Below are 16,967 nucleotides of genomic sequence, written 5' to 3' on the forward strand. Positions count from 1 at the left end.
TCCGTTGTTTAGGACTGGCAGCTTGAAACAAGATAAAAGAGACTCAAACGGTCTGTTGTTTTGGACTTGCCACTTGAAACAAGATAAAGGTGGACTCAAGCTGTCCGTTGTTTTGGACTTGCCACTTGAAACAAGATAAAGGTAAACTTAAGCTGTCCGTTGTTTAGGACTTGCCACTTGAAACAAGATAAAGGTAGACTCAAGCTGTCCGTTGTTTAGGACTTGCCACTTGAAACAAGATAAAGGTAGACTCAAGCTGTCCGTTGTTTAGGACTTGCCACTTGAAACAAGATAAATGTAGACTCAAGCTGTCCGTTGTTTAGGACTTGCCACTTGAAACAAGATAAAGGTAGACTCAAGCTGTCCGTTGTTTAGGACTTGCCACTTGAAACAAGATAAAGGTAAACTCAAGTTGTCCGTTGTTTAGGACTTGCCACTTGAAACAAGGTAGACTCAAGCTGTCCGTTGTTTAGGACTTGCCACTTGACACAAGATAAAATGTAGACTCAAGCTGTCCGTTGTTTAGGACCTGCTACTTGACACAAGATAAAATGTAGACTCAAGCTGTCCGTTGTTTAGGACTTGCCACTTGAAACAAGATAAAAGATAGACTCAAGCTGTCCGTTGTTTAGGACTTGCCACTTGAAACAAGATAAAGGTAAACTCCAGCTGTCCGCTGTTTAGGACTTGCCACTTGACACTGATGGGTGACATCTCTTGACCAGACACACTGGGGATGACACTTTTGATGATGAGAAGGTAAATGTCAGATGTTCATGTGTAGAAACTTGCGGCTTGACACAATGATAAGTAGAGACCAAATTGAAAAGACATGACCGAAACAAGATTTTGGTGACCAATGCAATCATGTATGAATTGGTATTGCGTATATGATATGTATGAATGTATGAATAAGTGAAGGTATTTATGTATGATTGTATGAATGTATGAACTGTATATGACAGACGACTCGATGAAACGAGACAAGATATGTAGGATGGGAGGCGAACTGACATCGCAGTACAAACACTCGGCAAACTTCCTTGGAGATGATATTATTGTGAACAAATTGAGCCATTGATGGGGTGAAACCCAGCACAAGGTAGCAACTGATACCTCCTGGGGAGAGAGCCCAATGTTTAAACGAAAGTCTGGAAGAAGTCGCCATTTGTAAACCGACGCAGAGTGCTTTTCCCTTGGCATGCTTCAGCAGTCATTTTTTTTGTTTTGAGAATCCCTAACTTTTGCCTGGACCGCCCTTTCGGATTTTCAGTCCACCGGGAGTATATTCCTTTTTTGTGCCCCTAATTTTTTCCTGGACCGCCCTTTCGGGTTTTCAGTCCACTGGGACGCTCTCTATTGCCTAAGCCGCCTTTTCAGGTTTTTCGACTTAGCGAGCATTGATTTTTTTGTATCATTTTTTGTATATATTTTTTTGACTGTGAAAGCATCTTGCTTGAAGCAGAGGTCCCCTCCATTGCGTTTAGACATGTTTCTCTTCCGGAATGTAGCCGTTCTCGAGGCGGATGCTGATGTACGCTTCGACTACTCACAAGTTCAAAGAGAGTGTGTTTGTTGTTCACGCTTTTCAAAAGATGAAAAAAAAAAAAAGTTTTGTATTTTGAAAATTTTTGCTTCAAGTATTGCCATCAAAAATAGAAGAAATTTTGCAAACAGAATAAATGAGAGTTCCAAGTAAATGGCACAGGCTCAAATTTGATGAATTGAGTGGTGGCCTACCAATGGCGTGACTCCACGGATCTTTGAAAATTTTGGAAAATGGTAAATATAATGGGAAGGGTACATTGAACACAATAACCGTTATACTCCCTGACAACTTTGAATGCCCCCGTTTCGAGTCTTTGATATGCAGATGCTTCGAATCGGAGGTTCTTTTGACGACTGGGTGCCCCAAGAGGACTGTGCTGGCGGATGCAGTTACTTGTCATGATCCTTAACTTTTGCATAGATCGCCCTTTCGGGTTTTCAATCTATCAGGATAACCATCATTTTTTTTTTGTCTCTAATTTTTGCCTGGACCGCCCTTTCGGGTTTTCAGTCCACCGAGACGCTCATTTTTGCCTAAGTCGCTTTTTCAGGTTTGCGACTTATCGAGCTTTTATTTTGACAAAGTATTTCTTGACTGCACCGGCATTCATAGGACATGTGAGTTTGTCACCATCCATGATTGTAAGAGTCATTGCTCACAAGTCTTCATAATTAGGCGTCCACTTGCCCCTGGAGTCTGGTTGGAAAGTAGTACAAAGTTGGGCACAAAGTCTCTTTCTTGAATTCAAGGGGACGAGCCTTCTTGTTAGAAGCCTGTTTCAAACCTCTTTTGATATATTTGTACAAAGGTCGTCATGTATTTAAATTCGATTAGGCTTGGACTTTAGCAGAACTCCTATTGACGGGACTTCGACCTTCACGGAAAGCACGACCTCCATGTTGCATATTGGGGAAGGAGGGGGGGGGGGGGGGGGCGGGGGGGGTTGCCCTTGTTGAAATGTGTACTGAAGTACGATATTTGAGCAAAGCGAATGGTAGCACCCCGAGCCAGTCTTTGTAATTGAATGTCATCTTCTGGGTAATCTCCTTGATATTTTGTTTGCAGCTTCGATGGCTAAGATGCCCCAGTATGTGAGAGATCTCGTCGGGAATCTCTTCATTCCCTTCTTCAGCTTCGGACACAGGGAACTCAAAGTTGGAAGAGAGTACATGGTTAATGTGTTCAACGGGTTTATTAATGCATGATTTAATTATTGATTTTGACAAGTGTAAGTTATGATTATGCAGATATTTGAGAATGATTATATTTTTTTGGTTTTTTGTATTACCATTTTTCCAGAAAAAGCACAAGATAAAATGAAAGTCGGGATCAAAACGACCTTTTTATTAATGATGGAAAATATATGAAGCAAAAGCCCTACACCAGTTCACTTTCGTCTCGGGCAGAACGAAAGGGTTTTTTTGAAAAGCAGCAAACAACAAACCAACGCATTATTTGAACAGATAAGTAGTAGAAGGAACATCAAAAACGACCCAAATGTGGCTTGCAAGTCCGAATTCAATCTTCGAAGAGCAATATATTGGCTTCAATCAGCTTCTGGACTTCAAACTTCAAAGAGAGACAATGTTCAATGTCATGGCCGGGTGCTCCTTGATGAAAGGCACAAGAGAGGTCAGGTTGATACCCAACCGGCAACTCGTTGGGCACTCGAGGAGGCTTTCTAGTTTTGACAAGGTTCTTCATGAGCAAGATGGTAAGCAGCTCCGCATACGTCATTGGGATTGGGTCAAACTGCATCTTTGGAGCCTGTTGTCGAGGCTGTTGTTGATGTTGGCGTTCGTATCCCTGCTGGAACTGCGGCTTCTTTGACTCGCCCTGGAGCGTTGTGATCTCTTGTCCACACTTCTCCCTTTTTGTTTGCACGAGTGTCGTAGGTGCGAGTTGGCCTTGGGCGAGGACAGTCGGACCACTTTTGAAATAGATTGACCTCTATGGAAAAGAAATTTTGTGAGACTCAGAATTGAGACTATGAAATGCAAAATGATGCATGATGCTTATGCAAAAATAGACACTTTTTTTTTTTATCGAAGGACTTATAAAAGCAAATTTGTAAACATCATAATTGAAAATTTCATTGACTAATTAAAGTACTACAAGATAATTCCCTTTTAACAAACTGAGCCAAGGGATGGACTCCAAAGTACATCACAAAAAGCTAGAAAATAACATAAAGTGGTGAAACAGGTGGGAAACTCTTGAGCTCTTGTAGTAGACTACTCCTCGAAATCTGGGTGCGCCCCTGCGAAGAAATCCATGCACTCCTTCTTGCTGATAAATTGCGCAAGCGTCGCACTTTGGGCTTGGATCTGAGCATTTTTCTCGATCAATTGTCGATCTTTGTTAAGGAGCTCATGCTTGAGTTGCAATATTTCCACATCTTTATCCCCTACTTCAGACATAGCTTCTTCGTACTTCCTTTTCCAAGTAGTACACACACGGTTTAAGTCAGCCATTTTCTCCTGGTACTTCTCTTGGGTACTGAGGGGTAAGGGTAAAGGTAGTTCTGGGGTAGTTGATGACAAGTACCTCGGTAGAGGGTAAGGCATCCTATGCTTAGCAGCTCTGTCGATAACCCATTGGGTATAGGTTTCATAAGTGAGGTCCGACTTATCCCCCAATTGATTGCTATTTTTCCTGCGGATGGTACGCCAAGCTTTCACGAACTGGTCTCTCATACCTTTGCTATCGGTGAGGTTGAGATAGAATGTGCCCTCAAGTGCAATGTTGCAAGGCTTTTCTTTCATAGGATACCCGAATTGGCGTCTAGCAAGGATAGGGTTGTAGCTGATTCCCCCATGTATACCGAGGAGAGGCACATTACCGAAATCTCCACATGAGTCAATGATGGTTCCGGTGTCGTAAGCTGGGTTGTACCAAACGACATCAGCTGGAGCAAGGGACATGATTTTTTCGGAGTATATAGCTTTGTCTTTGGAGAGGTAGAATTGAGGTAGGTGTGAGATGTACCACCTATAGAGTAAAGGTGCACAGCAAATAATGGTTCCGTCCTGCTTATCGGTTGTATGGTGGATGGAGTGGTAAGTATCAGCAAGGAGAGTAGGGACAGGGTTTTTGGTGAGGAAAATTTGGATGGCATTAGCATCGACAAAACCATTAACGTTGGGGAAAAGCACAAGGCCATATATGAGCAAGGCCAGGATGGACTCGAAAGCAACGGTATTCTTTGATGCAGCAAAAATGTTGGCTTTACGGATTAGGAATTTGGAAGTTAGCCCCTGGATTTTCTCTTTCCCTTTGGTAGTGAGGTTATCAGTTATGTCGGATATCTTGAGGTGAAGGGCTTTTGCAATATCTGATGCCTTAGGGGCCCCCTCGAGACCACTGAAAGGTACTATATTAAGTATGGGTAGACCGACCAAATAGGAATACTCTTCAAGGGTGGGGACAAGCTGGTAGTCCGGGAAGGTGAAGCAGTGGAGGAGAGGATCATAGAATTGGACCAAAGTCTTGAGGATCCCTTCGTCGAACTTTGTGTTGAGAATCTTGAGCAACTTCCCATGGTGAGACTGAAAACCTGCTGGATTAGTGATGACATCTCCTAAAATCCTCAAGCTTCCCAGATCTTGGCTTTGGAAGCTATACTTCTTAATACTCCTAGTAGCCATATCTACAATGTTTACAAAAACTTGTTTAAGTCCTTCGATATTTTTTTAATGAGAAAAAGTCTTCATGAATGAATGAATGCATGTATGCACGATTGTGCTAACACAAACAGTGATAATATGGTGAGGTTAAGTCCACATGTTGGAGTCAAGGGTAACAACGCCATTTGGTAAGGACTATGGTTTCATTTGCACTTGTAACAAAGGTTCTACCAAGTTCCCAAATTACAACTACCCTTATGAATATATCGGTGTATAGGAATGCTCCTAGTCCAATATAATCCACAAGGAAGTCTAGTTTGAGTGTAGTATCGCGTGACAACTAAAGTCAAGAATGCTCTTGGTTTAGCCACCGCACTACGTCCTAAAAAGGCCAAGATGGGTTAAGGGTTACTAAGGTCCACGGCTTCGACGGACACTCACATTGAAAGTAATAACGTCGACATGAATGCTCATGACAACAAGAGTACTACCTTCCGCGAGGCCTCCACCGAGTAGGGTTATCACATGTGCACATGGTCCAAGAATGCTCTTGGTATGACACTATGATTATACCCCGTCCTATCTTATATTTTTCTCAAGTCCGGGTTAGGACTTATCTCACCACTCACGTTAAAAGAAGGGAGAAAGAAGGAGAAGGGAGAACATATATATACATGTATTTCCATCTTTTATTTTTGATTTTTTAAGCAAGTTATAGCACAAAATTTAAATAAGACCAAGTTAGGCTCAACCCTCTTAGGGGGGTCCCTAGTGAAGTCGCCATTTCTGTCGCGTCATTTTTCGGAGATCAAGGCTATTTGATTAGCTTTTGACTCACTTTCTTATTTCACGACTGAACATTTAATTTTTTAAAGAAAAGGGGAAAAAGTTCAAACACCCCACATTTTGAAAAGATTTAGGGTTCGGGGGTTAGTTACATAAAGGGAAGGTGTTAGCACCCTTTATGTCCGTAGTACTCTACGGGAACCTCTTGGTTTCATTTAATTAATGTGCTATAACTTGCTTGTTTTGAAAAAAATGGAGTTTGAAATGATAAAAGAAAGGAGACCTAGTTTATCTACATTTTATTGATTTGAAAGGACGAGTGTCCTCTGCCTACGTACCCGTGAGGGATCAAAATCACGTAGTTCGTGGTAAAAACTGACGTTTGATTGGTTGTGTGTTTTTTATTAGTTTGAAAAAGGTTTTAAAATGAAAAGCCAAGTGGCAAAATGAATTTGTTTGTGTTTTCTATGTTAAAGAAAAATGGGCTCAAAATAAGTTAAATTGATTGATATTTGATTAAGAAAGAAGATAAAAAAACGATCACTTGATTTTGGATCAAGGTTTATTGTGAACAAATACTTTTTGTGAGTTTTGAACTATTTGCATGTTTTGTATTTTTTCAAATAATTAGAATAAAAGTAAACTAACGGAGCATAAAGAAATAAAAGCGTAGGGACCTCATGGTGGCGTTGGACCACCACAAAGGCCTTTACCTAAACTACCAAGCATAAAAGTAAACATACACCCACTCACGCACACATGCACCTAAGCTATTACAAAAAACCTATTAATACATTCTATGGTCTGCGAGAAAATAAACATGCATGATAGATTTACATTAAGGCCTAAATATACATTCTAAAATATGCGGAAAAAAAAAATTAAACATGCATGAATTATTTACATTCAAGCCTAATGTACAAACTACGTCCGCGTAATAAGATAAATAACGAGAAATAAAATAAACAACGAAAAGTTAAGTATGCATGATGAGGATAATAAACCTAAACTAAAGATGCATGAATGATTTTACATTAACCTAATATGCATTCTAATTATTGAAAAAAAATAACGATCATTGAAATGAAATGATCTAAAATGCAGCAAAATTAAAATACAATGAAGAAAAATGCATGAGAGGGTTAAACAATATAAAAGAATGAATGCAGGGGAGGGTAAACAATAACTAAAGGAGGGTGTAGGAATTGAAAAGGAAGCAAATTGGGCCTAAAGAGAAAAAGGGGCGCTTGGTTCACGGGGATTTAATCAGGGCCACCTGATTGAAATCAAGTGGCCTTGATTTGATCATGAAGAGAGGCATCAGGGGCCTCTTGATCACACATCAAAGGCTGGATGCGTGAGGGTGCACAGAAGCACCTACACTATTACGCACACAACCAAAGGGACCTATATATATATGTGATAGGCACACGTTTTGTTCATTTCCCTTGGTCTTTCTCTCTCTTCCCTATGTTTTTCTCTCGTTCTCTCTCCTCTGTTCTTCTTCCTCTACAATTTCCTTAAACCAAAAATCAAAGAAAGTAAACCATGTCCCCTAGCTCTAAACAAACAGCAAAACAACAAAAAAAAAAATTACTACCTTTCCTTTTGTGCCGGTTCCGATTTTGGTTCGACTGTTGAGCTTCCGTTGGTGCACGAGTCCGATTCAGAGGTTCCGGCGATGGGCTGCAACTCGTTCGTTACCTGGTGCTGGGTTCGACTTCAGTTGATAGTATGAAGCCTGCGACCGGTTTACGGCTGAACGTCGTGTAGGTTTGATGCCGGTGGGTCAGTGTTGGTTCCGATTTCGGTCCCTTTCTACTCCTCTGTTAAACCGGTTCTGTGCTGTCCGATTCCTCTTGTATTGTTGAGTTTGTATTCTTTGGTACGGATTTGGTCGTTGGCTCGATCCGTTTGTGATGTTTGTTGGGGTTTTGAATGGGTCGGAATTGAATTGAGGGTTGTTGATAGTGTTGTTATCGGGAAAGGTTTTATATGGTGTTGGTGATTTTAGGGATCTGTGATGATGATGAAGATATTGCTGTTGATGGATGTTGCAGTATTGTTGGTTTTGCAGTGTTAAGGTTATTGGTGTTATGACTGGAAATTGGTGTGAATCGTTTGTGATAAATTGGTTTTGACGGCTACGAATTGTGTGTTTTTTTTGGTTGCTTTTGTGCGTGAATTGCTTGCAGGTCATTGTGTGAGTTTCGGCCGATTATTTGTGCATTGAAAAATTCGCCCCCCTGTGCTGATGAATTGCAGGTATTACTTATAGTGTTGGGCTTAGGGTTTGAAAAGAAACAGATTTTCCTGGCTTGGGGAGAAGGAAATGTATCGGTTCCTGAACTTGGGACAGATGAGTGTTAACAGATTTGGATTGGGAAAAACGTATGACAGGCTGCGTTTCGGATTGGTACACACACTTTGGATATGGACAAATTTTGATATGGACAAAAATAAAACTAAAAGAAAAAAGATAAATACTCAAAAAAAAAATAATAATAATAATAAAAAAAAGGACAAGGTATTTTAAAGTTTAACTAAAAAAGAAAATAAAGATTTTTTTTATAAACAAAATTAAAGTTAATTAAAACTTAAATAAAAGATGGAAATTAAAAATAAAAATAATGAGAGAAAGAGGGTCTGACTTGAAACCAAACATGAGGTATTTTAAAATACCTCTCTGCCGAATTTTTCACTGAAAAGTCAAAGACTTAGTCAGGATCGAATGACACGTGTCGGTGTATGAATGTAGGATCCTTAGGTCAAAAATTGGGGTATGACACAATGCAATATTTCTTTTTTACATATTAGTTGTATGTTTTACCTTGAGAAGAAGCACATTATCTTCTCGACATGCGTCGAACAAGATATCAACTTAAAAACGCTTTTATCCTCATAGAACAATACAAATCATCTGACCATTATAAAAAGAGATTATTTTTATCTTATTAGTTGTATGTTTTACCTTGAGAAGAAGCACATTATCTTCTCGACATGCGTTGAACAAGATATCAACTTAAAAACGCTTTTATCCTCATAGAACAATACAAATCATCTGACCATTATAAAAAGAGATTATTTTTATCTTATTTTTCAAAAATATTTGATCATATATAGTAGTAGACAACGAAATTGATACCTCTTTTTGTATAGATTTATGCGAAGTAGAAAAACAATACTCAAATGAAAGTATGGCAACAAACATGGGAGTATTTTATTTTCTTGGTTTTAAGCGAAAGATATAGTAGATTAAAATAAAAAAATATAAAGATTGGCTGGCTAAATCCTTACACTCCAAATCGACACACCCTAACTGATAGTACAGACAAAGCTAAAATACACAAAAGTTGGAGAAACCCTAATGGGTAATAAACAGACAATACCAGCAGGTAGAAAATAAGATTTGAAGCTAACGAGCACCTATCATGAGCATAACCCAGCAAACGAGCGCATGGGCATGAAACTAGATTGCAAAAAAAAAAATATGGCTTGTGAACGTTCAAGATCACCAAACTGGAGACGGGCCCAAGAAAACATAACCCATATCTTGAAAACGGTCGAGTGAACCCGTCCACCAACTTTGAAGCAAACATACTAACCAACAACTAAATGCGGTGAAGCCGACAACAACAAGCATCGACGACCATCAAACTAGTTGAAACACAAGAAAGCATATAGAGCACGTAGCCGAAGTTCTTTCAAGCCAAAGAGTCTAAAGACAATATGAAGGAAGGAACCCAACAATTACACGAACAAACTAAACAACAAAAACAACAACACATCATAAATCGTCTAGATCGTGAAGCTTACAATCCCAAGAAAAAAAATCCCAGTGAAGATGGTAGCATGGGTTGCAGAGACGCTTCACTTTAAACACTAAATGGGTTATGAAGCATATGAACCGACTAAAACCCAGTTTCACAAAACAAAAAAAAAAGGTTTTCCTTAAAATAAAAACAAAACAAACAAAGGTCAGATCAAAAAAGGGTAGATCAAATTAGATGAACGGGTAGAAGCGTGGTGAGCAACCCATACATGGGAAAAGAATAATGAACCCAGATGTGAGAAACACGACACGTAGAAATTCAACAATGAACCCAAATGCGAGATACACCGCACCTAGAAACATAACAAATTAAGAATATCGGCTCAGACAAAAATAGAGTGTGAACTAGGCAACAAACACAAATGCGTTCTAAGAGCCACAAATGCAAGGAATGATGATGTTGGTGATGAGGCACCATCTTAGAATCATGCGGCGTTGAGCGCCATAATTAGGGTTCGATGGTGACGCATCCTTGAGAGTTGATCTTACACCACCACGAAGTCGTGGGCACATCAGTAAGAACTGGTTTGAAATTTGGATAGAGAGGATGGTAGTAGGCGGCACTGAACTATGGTTAGTAAATTATTTTTCAACGCAATTTAAAGTAATTTTTTCTTGATAAAATTTTATGAGTATATTAATTGTATCATACTAGTAATCAAATAAAATAACAAAGGTTCTATTAATTTTATCGATATACAATTGATACATAGTTTATATTAAGATATATAATAATACTAATAAAATAGTTGTCCCTGCAAGGACAACTCGGTTAACAGAGACGTTGCATGAACGAGGTTTGAAATGATCTGAATTTATAAGAAAATAACCCATTTTAGCTCTTTTAGGCTGACTTTTTCTCTATCCAAAAATACCCTCAATTTTCAATATAAATAACACATGTAACAATGTTAAACTCAAGGTGGCAATGTTAAACACATTTTGTTCCAACATATTGTTGGTTTCATTGAAATAAATAATCATGGTTACTTTGATTTGTTATAAATTGAAAGCAAAAAATATTTAAATTTTACTTTTAATCAAAGTTTAAATTTCCTAAAAAATCACAGTTCATAGCTTTCAAACCTTAGCGCAATAAAAAGAGCGGAAAGAAGGGCATGTAGGTGTCCGTCTTTTCGTTAGTATAAATAATGTATATAGTCCCCGTAACCTTAGCTCAGTTGGTAGAGAAATTGCATACTATATATAAGGGCAGAGGTTTGAACCCAAGACACCCCACTTCTCCACATTTAAATCGTGTGAGCTACAACCATAAGGCTATTTGAAAAATAAATAGATAAATAATGTAGGATATCAAACTCATAAAGAAAGAGATTTCAATTTCCCTTAAAAGTATCGATATTAGGAGATATTTGGTTAACAAAAAAAAAAAAAAAAAAAAAAAAAAAAAAAAAAACCTAGTTATAAAACTTAGGGGTCGAAACCTCCTCTTGGTGTGACAAAATGTAACGTGGACGCTGCAATTTTCCACAACAATGCTATCACCGGTTATGGAATCTGTTTTCGTAATTCTGAGGGTCATTTCATAATGGGGAAGTCTGATTTTTCAACTTCTAACATGTCAGTTTTAGAGGCTGAAGCAGTGGCATTGCTTGAGGCGATGAAGTTAGCAGCAAACAATGGCTATCAATTCGTACAATTTGAAACTGACAGCAAAATCCTTGCTGCTGCTGTGAACTCTAGCTGTGCTCATATTAATGAGTTTGGAGACATAGTCTCTCAGTGTAGAGACCTTTTGATTTTAAATACCGACTTCAGAGTGTCGTTTATTCGGAGGCAAGCAAATAGAGTCGCTCATAATATAGCTAGAGCTTCCCTGTCACACACTAGCCCCCACCTATTTTATATTGTACCTGACTCTTTGTACCCTTTGCTTATGAATGAATTACATTAATCTTGTCTTTGCTCAAAAAAAAAAAAAAAAAAAAAAAACTTAGGCCCCTCCGACCTTGACCTGGTACTACTATGGCGGCCACTATTTTCCAAAATTTCAGAGTAACCGCGGCGAGAGGATTTACACAAGTTGCACCTAAATACCGAACAAGAATACACTGTGATCCCACTTATCGCTTGGTCAGTTTTACGGTTGATCAATGCAATTAGAAATAGGTTCTTTTTCTTTTGTCTCTCACGTTTTTATCTGGTATGTGATTGTGTGAATATTAATGTTCTAGACCTTTCAGTTTAGATCCAATCGTTCAGTAATATCATTGTTCCAATACTTTTGATGGTAAGCTCTGAAGCACGACACTTATGATCCTAAGTGTGTCGAGTGTTTCAGGGTTGTGTCATTTTCCAAAACTGACATGTCTATTTTTGGTGCTACCCTCCGGATCTTAGGAGAAAGAAGTTCTAATAATCTGGAGTTCGAGGAGTATATTCACGAGAGGAGTTTCACGTGTGGCTGAATACGAAAGGAGCGCTCCCAGTAATTATTTGGCTCATTTTGCTGTTGATAAATATAATAAGAAAGAGGTTGTTTTTCTGTATGAAATTGTTTATATATGAATGTTCTAACCATTCAGTTAAGGTCCCATCGTTCAGTAATATAATTTTTTTCATTTTTTGATTGTAAGTTGTAACGATAACTTGCCTGACTTGACATAATCTAGCTTATGAAAGCCTCTATTTTTGGGAATTTGAGGATTAAGGCCAAAATAAAATATGAATTCAGTTTTTATTCAATTTTGTCTTTGCTTTTGTAAAACCTAATGCAGAAAGCAAATCTGAAGTTTGTCGAGGTTGTAGATTTGAAGCAGTACATAGGTGAAGGAAGTTTTTATTCAATTTATTATTGGTATCACGTCACATTAAAGGCCAAGGATGGAGAGAAAGTGAATTTCTATAAAGCAAGGATTTTGGAATTTTGGGAGAAGAAGGAGCTAAAGAAGTTCAAGCTTGTTGGTGATGCTCCTGTATACTCTGCAAATAAATTGATTTCTTTCATTTTGATAATGACCAATTGTTAATTTCCATTTATATTTTGAATATATGATGAATAAGGTTACAGTTTTATATCTTATATTTCTAATTGGTAACTTTTAATAGAAGGATGTATTTACAGATTTAGCTTGGCTTGTTTTGTAGTTGATCCTACTAATGGCTTGCCTCGTCATGCTGTTAATAGATACAATGAGAAAGAGGTTCGTTTTCTCTTGTCTCTCACATTTTTCTTTTGTATGAAATTGTTTATATATCAATGCTCTAACCTTTCGGTTAAGTTCCAATTGTTCAGTGTAAAAACATTGTTCCATTCTTGATACTTAGTTGTAATATCATGATCTGACTTTACTTATCTCCCAACTGAACACTAGCTTATAAAATCCACTATAATTGGGAATTCGAGGATTCAGTCCAATATAAGATATGAATTCACTTATAATTTGATTTTTTACTGCATTATTTAGTTTTTTTAAAAAAAACCTAATGCAGAACGCAAATCTGAAGTTTGTCAAGTGTTTACACTTCAAGCGGTACTTTGTTGCGGGAGAGGTGTATCATATCACGTTGGAGGCCAAGGATGGAGAGAAGGTGAATGTCTATAAAGCAGAAGTTCGGGAGCGGTTATATCAGCAAAAAGGGTTCTTGCTAACAGAGTTCAAGCTTGTTGATGATGCTCCTTCTGTTGAATCGGAGAAGTTTCCAGAATTTAAGAGTGTTTTGTCTAGTATTTTCCTAAATTTAAAAGCAAAGGTGGCTAGTATATGGGCATCGGGATTTTCACAAGTAGAGCAAAGCCATAAAGACCTAACGACCCCAACCGTAGTGAATTTAGAAGTAGAGCAAAGCCATAAAGACCTAACAACCTCAACCTTAGTGAAGAAGTTGAATCCAATCGATCCACCTACCACCAATAATTTGGCTCGTTTTGCTGTTGATCTACACAATATCAAAAAGGTACTTTTTCTTTTGTCTTTTTTTTCTTTTTTTATGTATGTGATACTTTATATATGAATATTCAAGCATGAATTCGTTTCAGTAATATCACTGCTCAATTCATTACAGAAACAAGAAGTACTTTGCAGCTAGACTAAACACTAAGAAAAACTATTTACAGAAACTCATACACATTTGTACATATTGAGAAAAAGAAATAGAATGATGTGATAGATATGATATGTTTGTGATGTGATTGAAGTAGAAAGATAGAAAGAAATTGAGAGAATGATTGTGTAGAAAAGAATGTCTCAATATCATTGTTCAAATACTAATACAAACCGTGCAACTAGCTGGTAGATAAATGAAACAAACACTAAGCAATCAATAATAATCAACCTATGACAATTACAATTACAACCAGAAGCTAAAGCAAAGAAACAAATGAAAAATGAACTCGATCCCTAAGCGAAAAGCTTAGAAATAATGCCAAAACAACACATATAACACATGAAAACAGAAGCAAACAGTAGCAACCAGAAATGACAGAGCCAGCAAACACACGTACTGTATTTCACAGCTCCCTTCCAAATCAATTACTGAAAGGAAATTGCTAAATACAGCGACACAGTGTTATAGCGAATCCTTCCTGAATGGTTTTTCAGTGCAATTTAGCAATTTCTCTCTCTTGATTGCAGTCTCTCTCCTCCGTTTTTTCTGCCAAAGCAAGAATTTTGGTTGCCTACTTTCCCTTGAAATAGCACTGCTCTTACTGAAATCCCAATCTTAACAGCGTAAAAACATTCTGCCACCTTCTACCCAAGACAATTCCACCACCACTACCTTACCGAACAATCTCCTAGATCCCATGACGACTCACAAAAAAGGAACGACGACATTAATATTCTACTCAAACCCCATCTAAACAACAAACACGTCTTTTATCTCATCCAACAATCCTTAGTCTCGTAATCAAATCTCTATCATTTATCGCCTTCCAAATGACCCATTACGTCATATGTCAAATCATTTAACTCATTATATAATCTAAAACCTCACTAATATATATAGGTTTTTTTAGAACTTGACAAGAGTTCACCACTTTTTCACCAAACACACTACCCACCTCCAAAAACACCTCATTTTTTGCGAAAACATGATTTCAATACGCAACCTGGTCATCAAAGGATGTTATACACAGGTGTTCGAACATTTCATTCAGTTAGCTAAACTCTTAGATTTTTCAGATTATATAATCCAAAACAGGTTTTCGAATTAGATAATTTGAGCAAAGAGAATATCAATAAAAAAAAGGGCGCGCAATAAAAGCATAGGATGGAAAATATAGTGCTTAAAAGAAAAGTTCTTCCTCAATCCAATATCTCTCAATATCAATATGGGCAATCTGTGCATGAAAATGGGCTTATTGCTACCACTACTAGAATCTGTAGAGGATTAAGACTAAAATAAAATATGAATTCACTTGTTAATTATATTTGTCGACTTCATTTAGTTAAATTTTTTTTATTTTTTTAAACCTGATGCAGGATGCAAATCTAAAGTTTGTGAAGGGTATAGATTCAAAGCAGGACTTGACTTTTGGAAACTATTATGACGTTACACTGGAGGCCATGGATGGAGAGAAGGTGAATGTCTATCAAGCACAGATTTTGGACTTGCAGGAGCTATGGGAGTTCAAACTTGTTGGTGAAGCTCCTTTATTATTTTAGCCAAAAGCCATAATCAATTGCTAGATAGAAATCCAATTTACTATGATGGTAGTTTTTTTAAAATAAATAAAGGTCAAATGATTGAAGTTTGATAGTTTTTAAATTAATGAATCATATCCGGGAAGAACATGGGACAATTGGTGAAATTTTAAAATCCCATGTACTTGTTAAGTTGTAGTTAATAAATAGAAATTAGATCATGGTTTTCTTAATAGCTGAACCATGTAAGTGAAGATAGTAACATCGATACACTATGGACAGCCGTTTGTTGCGCCTAAACATAATCTTGATCAAAACAATATTTTGGTAGTGCCTAATCTTAAAAAGAACATATTGCTGATTTTATTTTTTTGTCAAAATAAAAAGGTAATAGTTTTATGTTGAATTTAACTCTTATTGCTTTTATCTATAAGGATCAGAAACATTGGATCTTAGCTGAAGGACATAAACAAGTAAACCTCAGCTCTAAAAAGGGAGATTTTTGAAGCTCTATCTTCTATTAGACAAAGCATCTTCCGAAACTTGGCGTGCTCGCTTAGGACTTCCAAACTTTAAATTCTTGCAAATTTAAGAATATAAGCAAGTCATCCTTTGAGAAATAAATCTGACTGTTATACATGCTTTCTTAAATTTCAAACTTTTTTTTTTTTAAACATTCTGACAGGAGGATCAAAAAATTTCAAAGTGATGGTAACGGTGAAATCACATCCATGAACCATCTTGCTTACAGTGACATCTAAACAATTGTCGTGTCCTTACGCACCAGAATAAAATGGTCTTGTCAAATGAAAACATTGAAACTCGGTAGAAACAGGGTTAACTTTAATTAGTCATTCAAATGTTTCTTTAAAATTTTTGGTTGATGCTTTCTTGACTTTTGTTTATCTTATGTATCACCTAACTCTTTTATCAGTTGGTAAGGATACTCCATACTTTAAATTTTTTGGTAAACATCGTGATTATTTTGGGCTCATAATTTTTGGATCTCAATGTTTTCCATATTTAAAGACACATGGATTGCATAGGTTTTCTAGAAAAACCACTTCTTGTGTATTTTTAGGTTAGGATAGAGTCCACTTCATAAAGGATATCATAGTTTTGAACCACACACTCACCATGTCTACATCTCACGCCATAAAGTATTTAACAAAAATGATTTTTCTTACTTATCTCATTCTAATCCCACACACTCATAATCTTATGATTCATCCATCACTACATTTAATAACTTTGAGGAGTGGTTTTCATAAAATACATATGATAATTTAGATTCCAAAGACTCATCAATCATTACCTCAAAACCGCTAGTCTTGGATCAAATTGACCCCTCTTCATCTAAAACAACTCCGCTGCCTTTAACTTCTACAATCCTAGGCCCTCCTATCTCTAATTATGAAGTAAATGTCATCTTCTCTATCCAATGCATTGCCTACAATGGTTGGCCCTCCTTCAGTTGATAATATACCTTCTCTATCCAACAATCATTTTAATCCTAGCTCAAATACCAGTTGTCTTACCTAAAATTTTAGGGAAATGTTAACGAGTGC

At 37.2% G+C, this 16,967-nt stretch overlaps 3 protein-coding genes across 3 annotated transcripts; 2 read left to right on the forward strand and 1 right to left on the reverse strand.

Moving 5' to 3' along the window:
• Positions 1–2,861: 2,861 nt before the first annotated feature.
• LOC146937841 (uncharacterized) lies at positions 2,862–7,027 on the reverse strand. Its single transcript, XM_085751942.1, has one exon. It carries the CDS (start codon positions 5,194–5,196, stop codon positions 3,784–3,786), a length of 1,413 nt encoding a protein of 470 aa, XP_085608068.1. The 5' UTR covers positions 5,197–7,027; the 3' UTR covers positions 2,862–3,783.
• Positions 7,028–11,342: 4,315 nt separating this feature from the next.
• On the forward strand, positions 11,343–11,708 carry LOC146937842 (uncharacterized). Its single transcript, XM_085749537.1, has one exon. It carries the CDS (start codon positions 11,343–11,345, stop codon positions 11,706–11,708), a length of 366 nt encoding a protein of 121 aa, XP_085605663.1.
• Positions 11,709–11,775: 67 nt separating this feature from the next.
• LOC146937843 (multicystatin-like) lies at positions 11,776–16,216 on the forward strand. Its single transcript, XM_085757802.1, has 7 exons — positions 11,776–11,887; positions 12,155–12,289; positions 12,532–12,718; positions 12,902–12,957; positions 13,247–13,711; positions 15,238–15,397; positions 15,834–16,216. Exons 1-7 carry the CDS (start codon positions 11,780–11,782, stop codon positions 15,857–15,859), a joined length of 1,137 nt encoding a protein of 378 aa, XP_085613928.1. The 5' UTR covers positions 11,776–11,779; the 3' UTR covers positions 15,860–16,216.
• Positions 16,217–16,967: the final 751 nt, after the last annotated feature.

The sequence above is a fragment of the Medicago sativa genome, chromosome 3, assembly GCF_051527215.1.
Source record: "Medicago sativa cultivar Bolivia chromosome 3, Bolivia_mono, whole genome shotgun sequence".
Classification (NCBI taxonomy): Eukaryota; Viridiplantae; Streptophyta; class Magnoliopsida; order Fabales; family Fabaceae; genus Medicago; species Medicago sativa.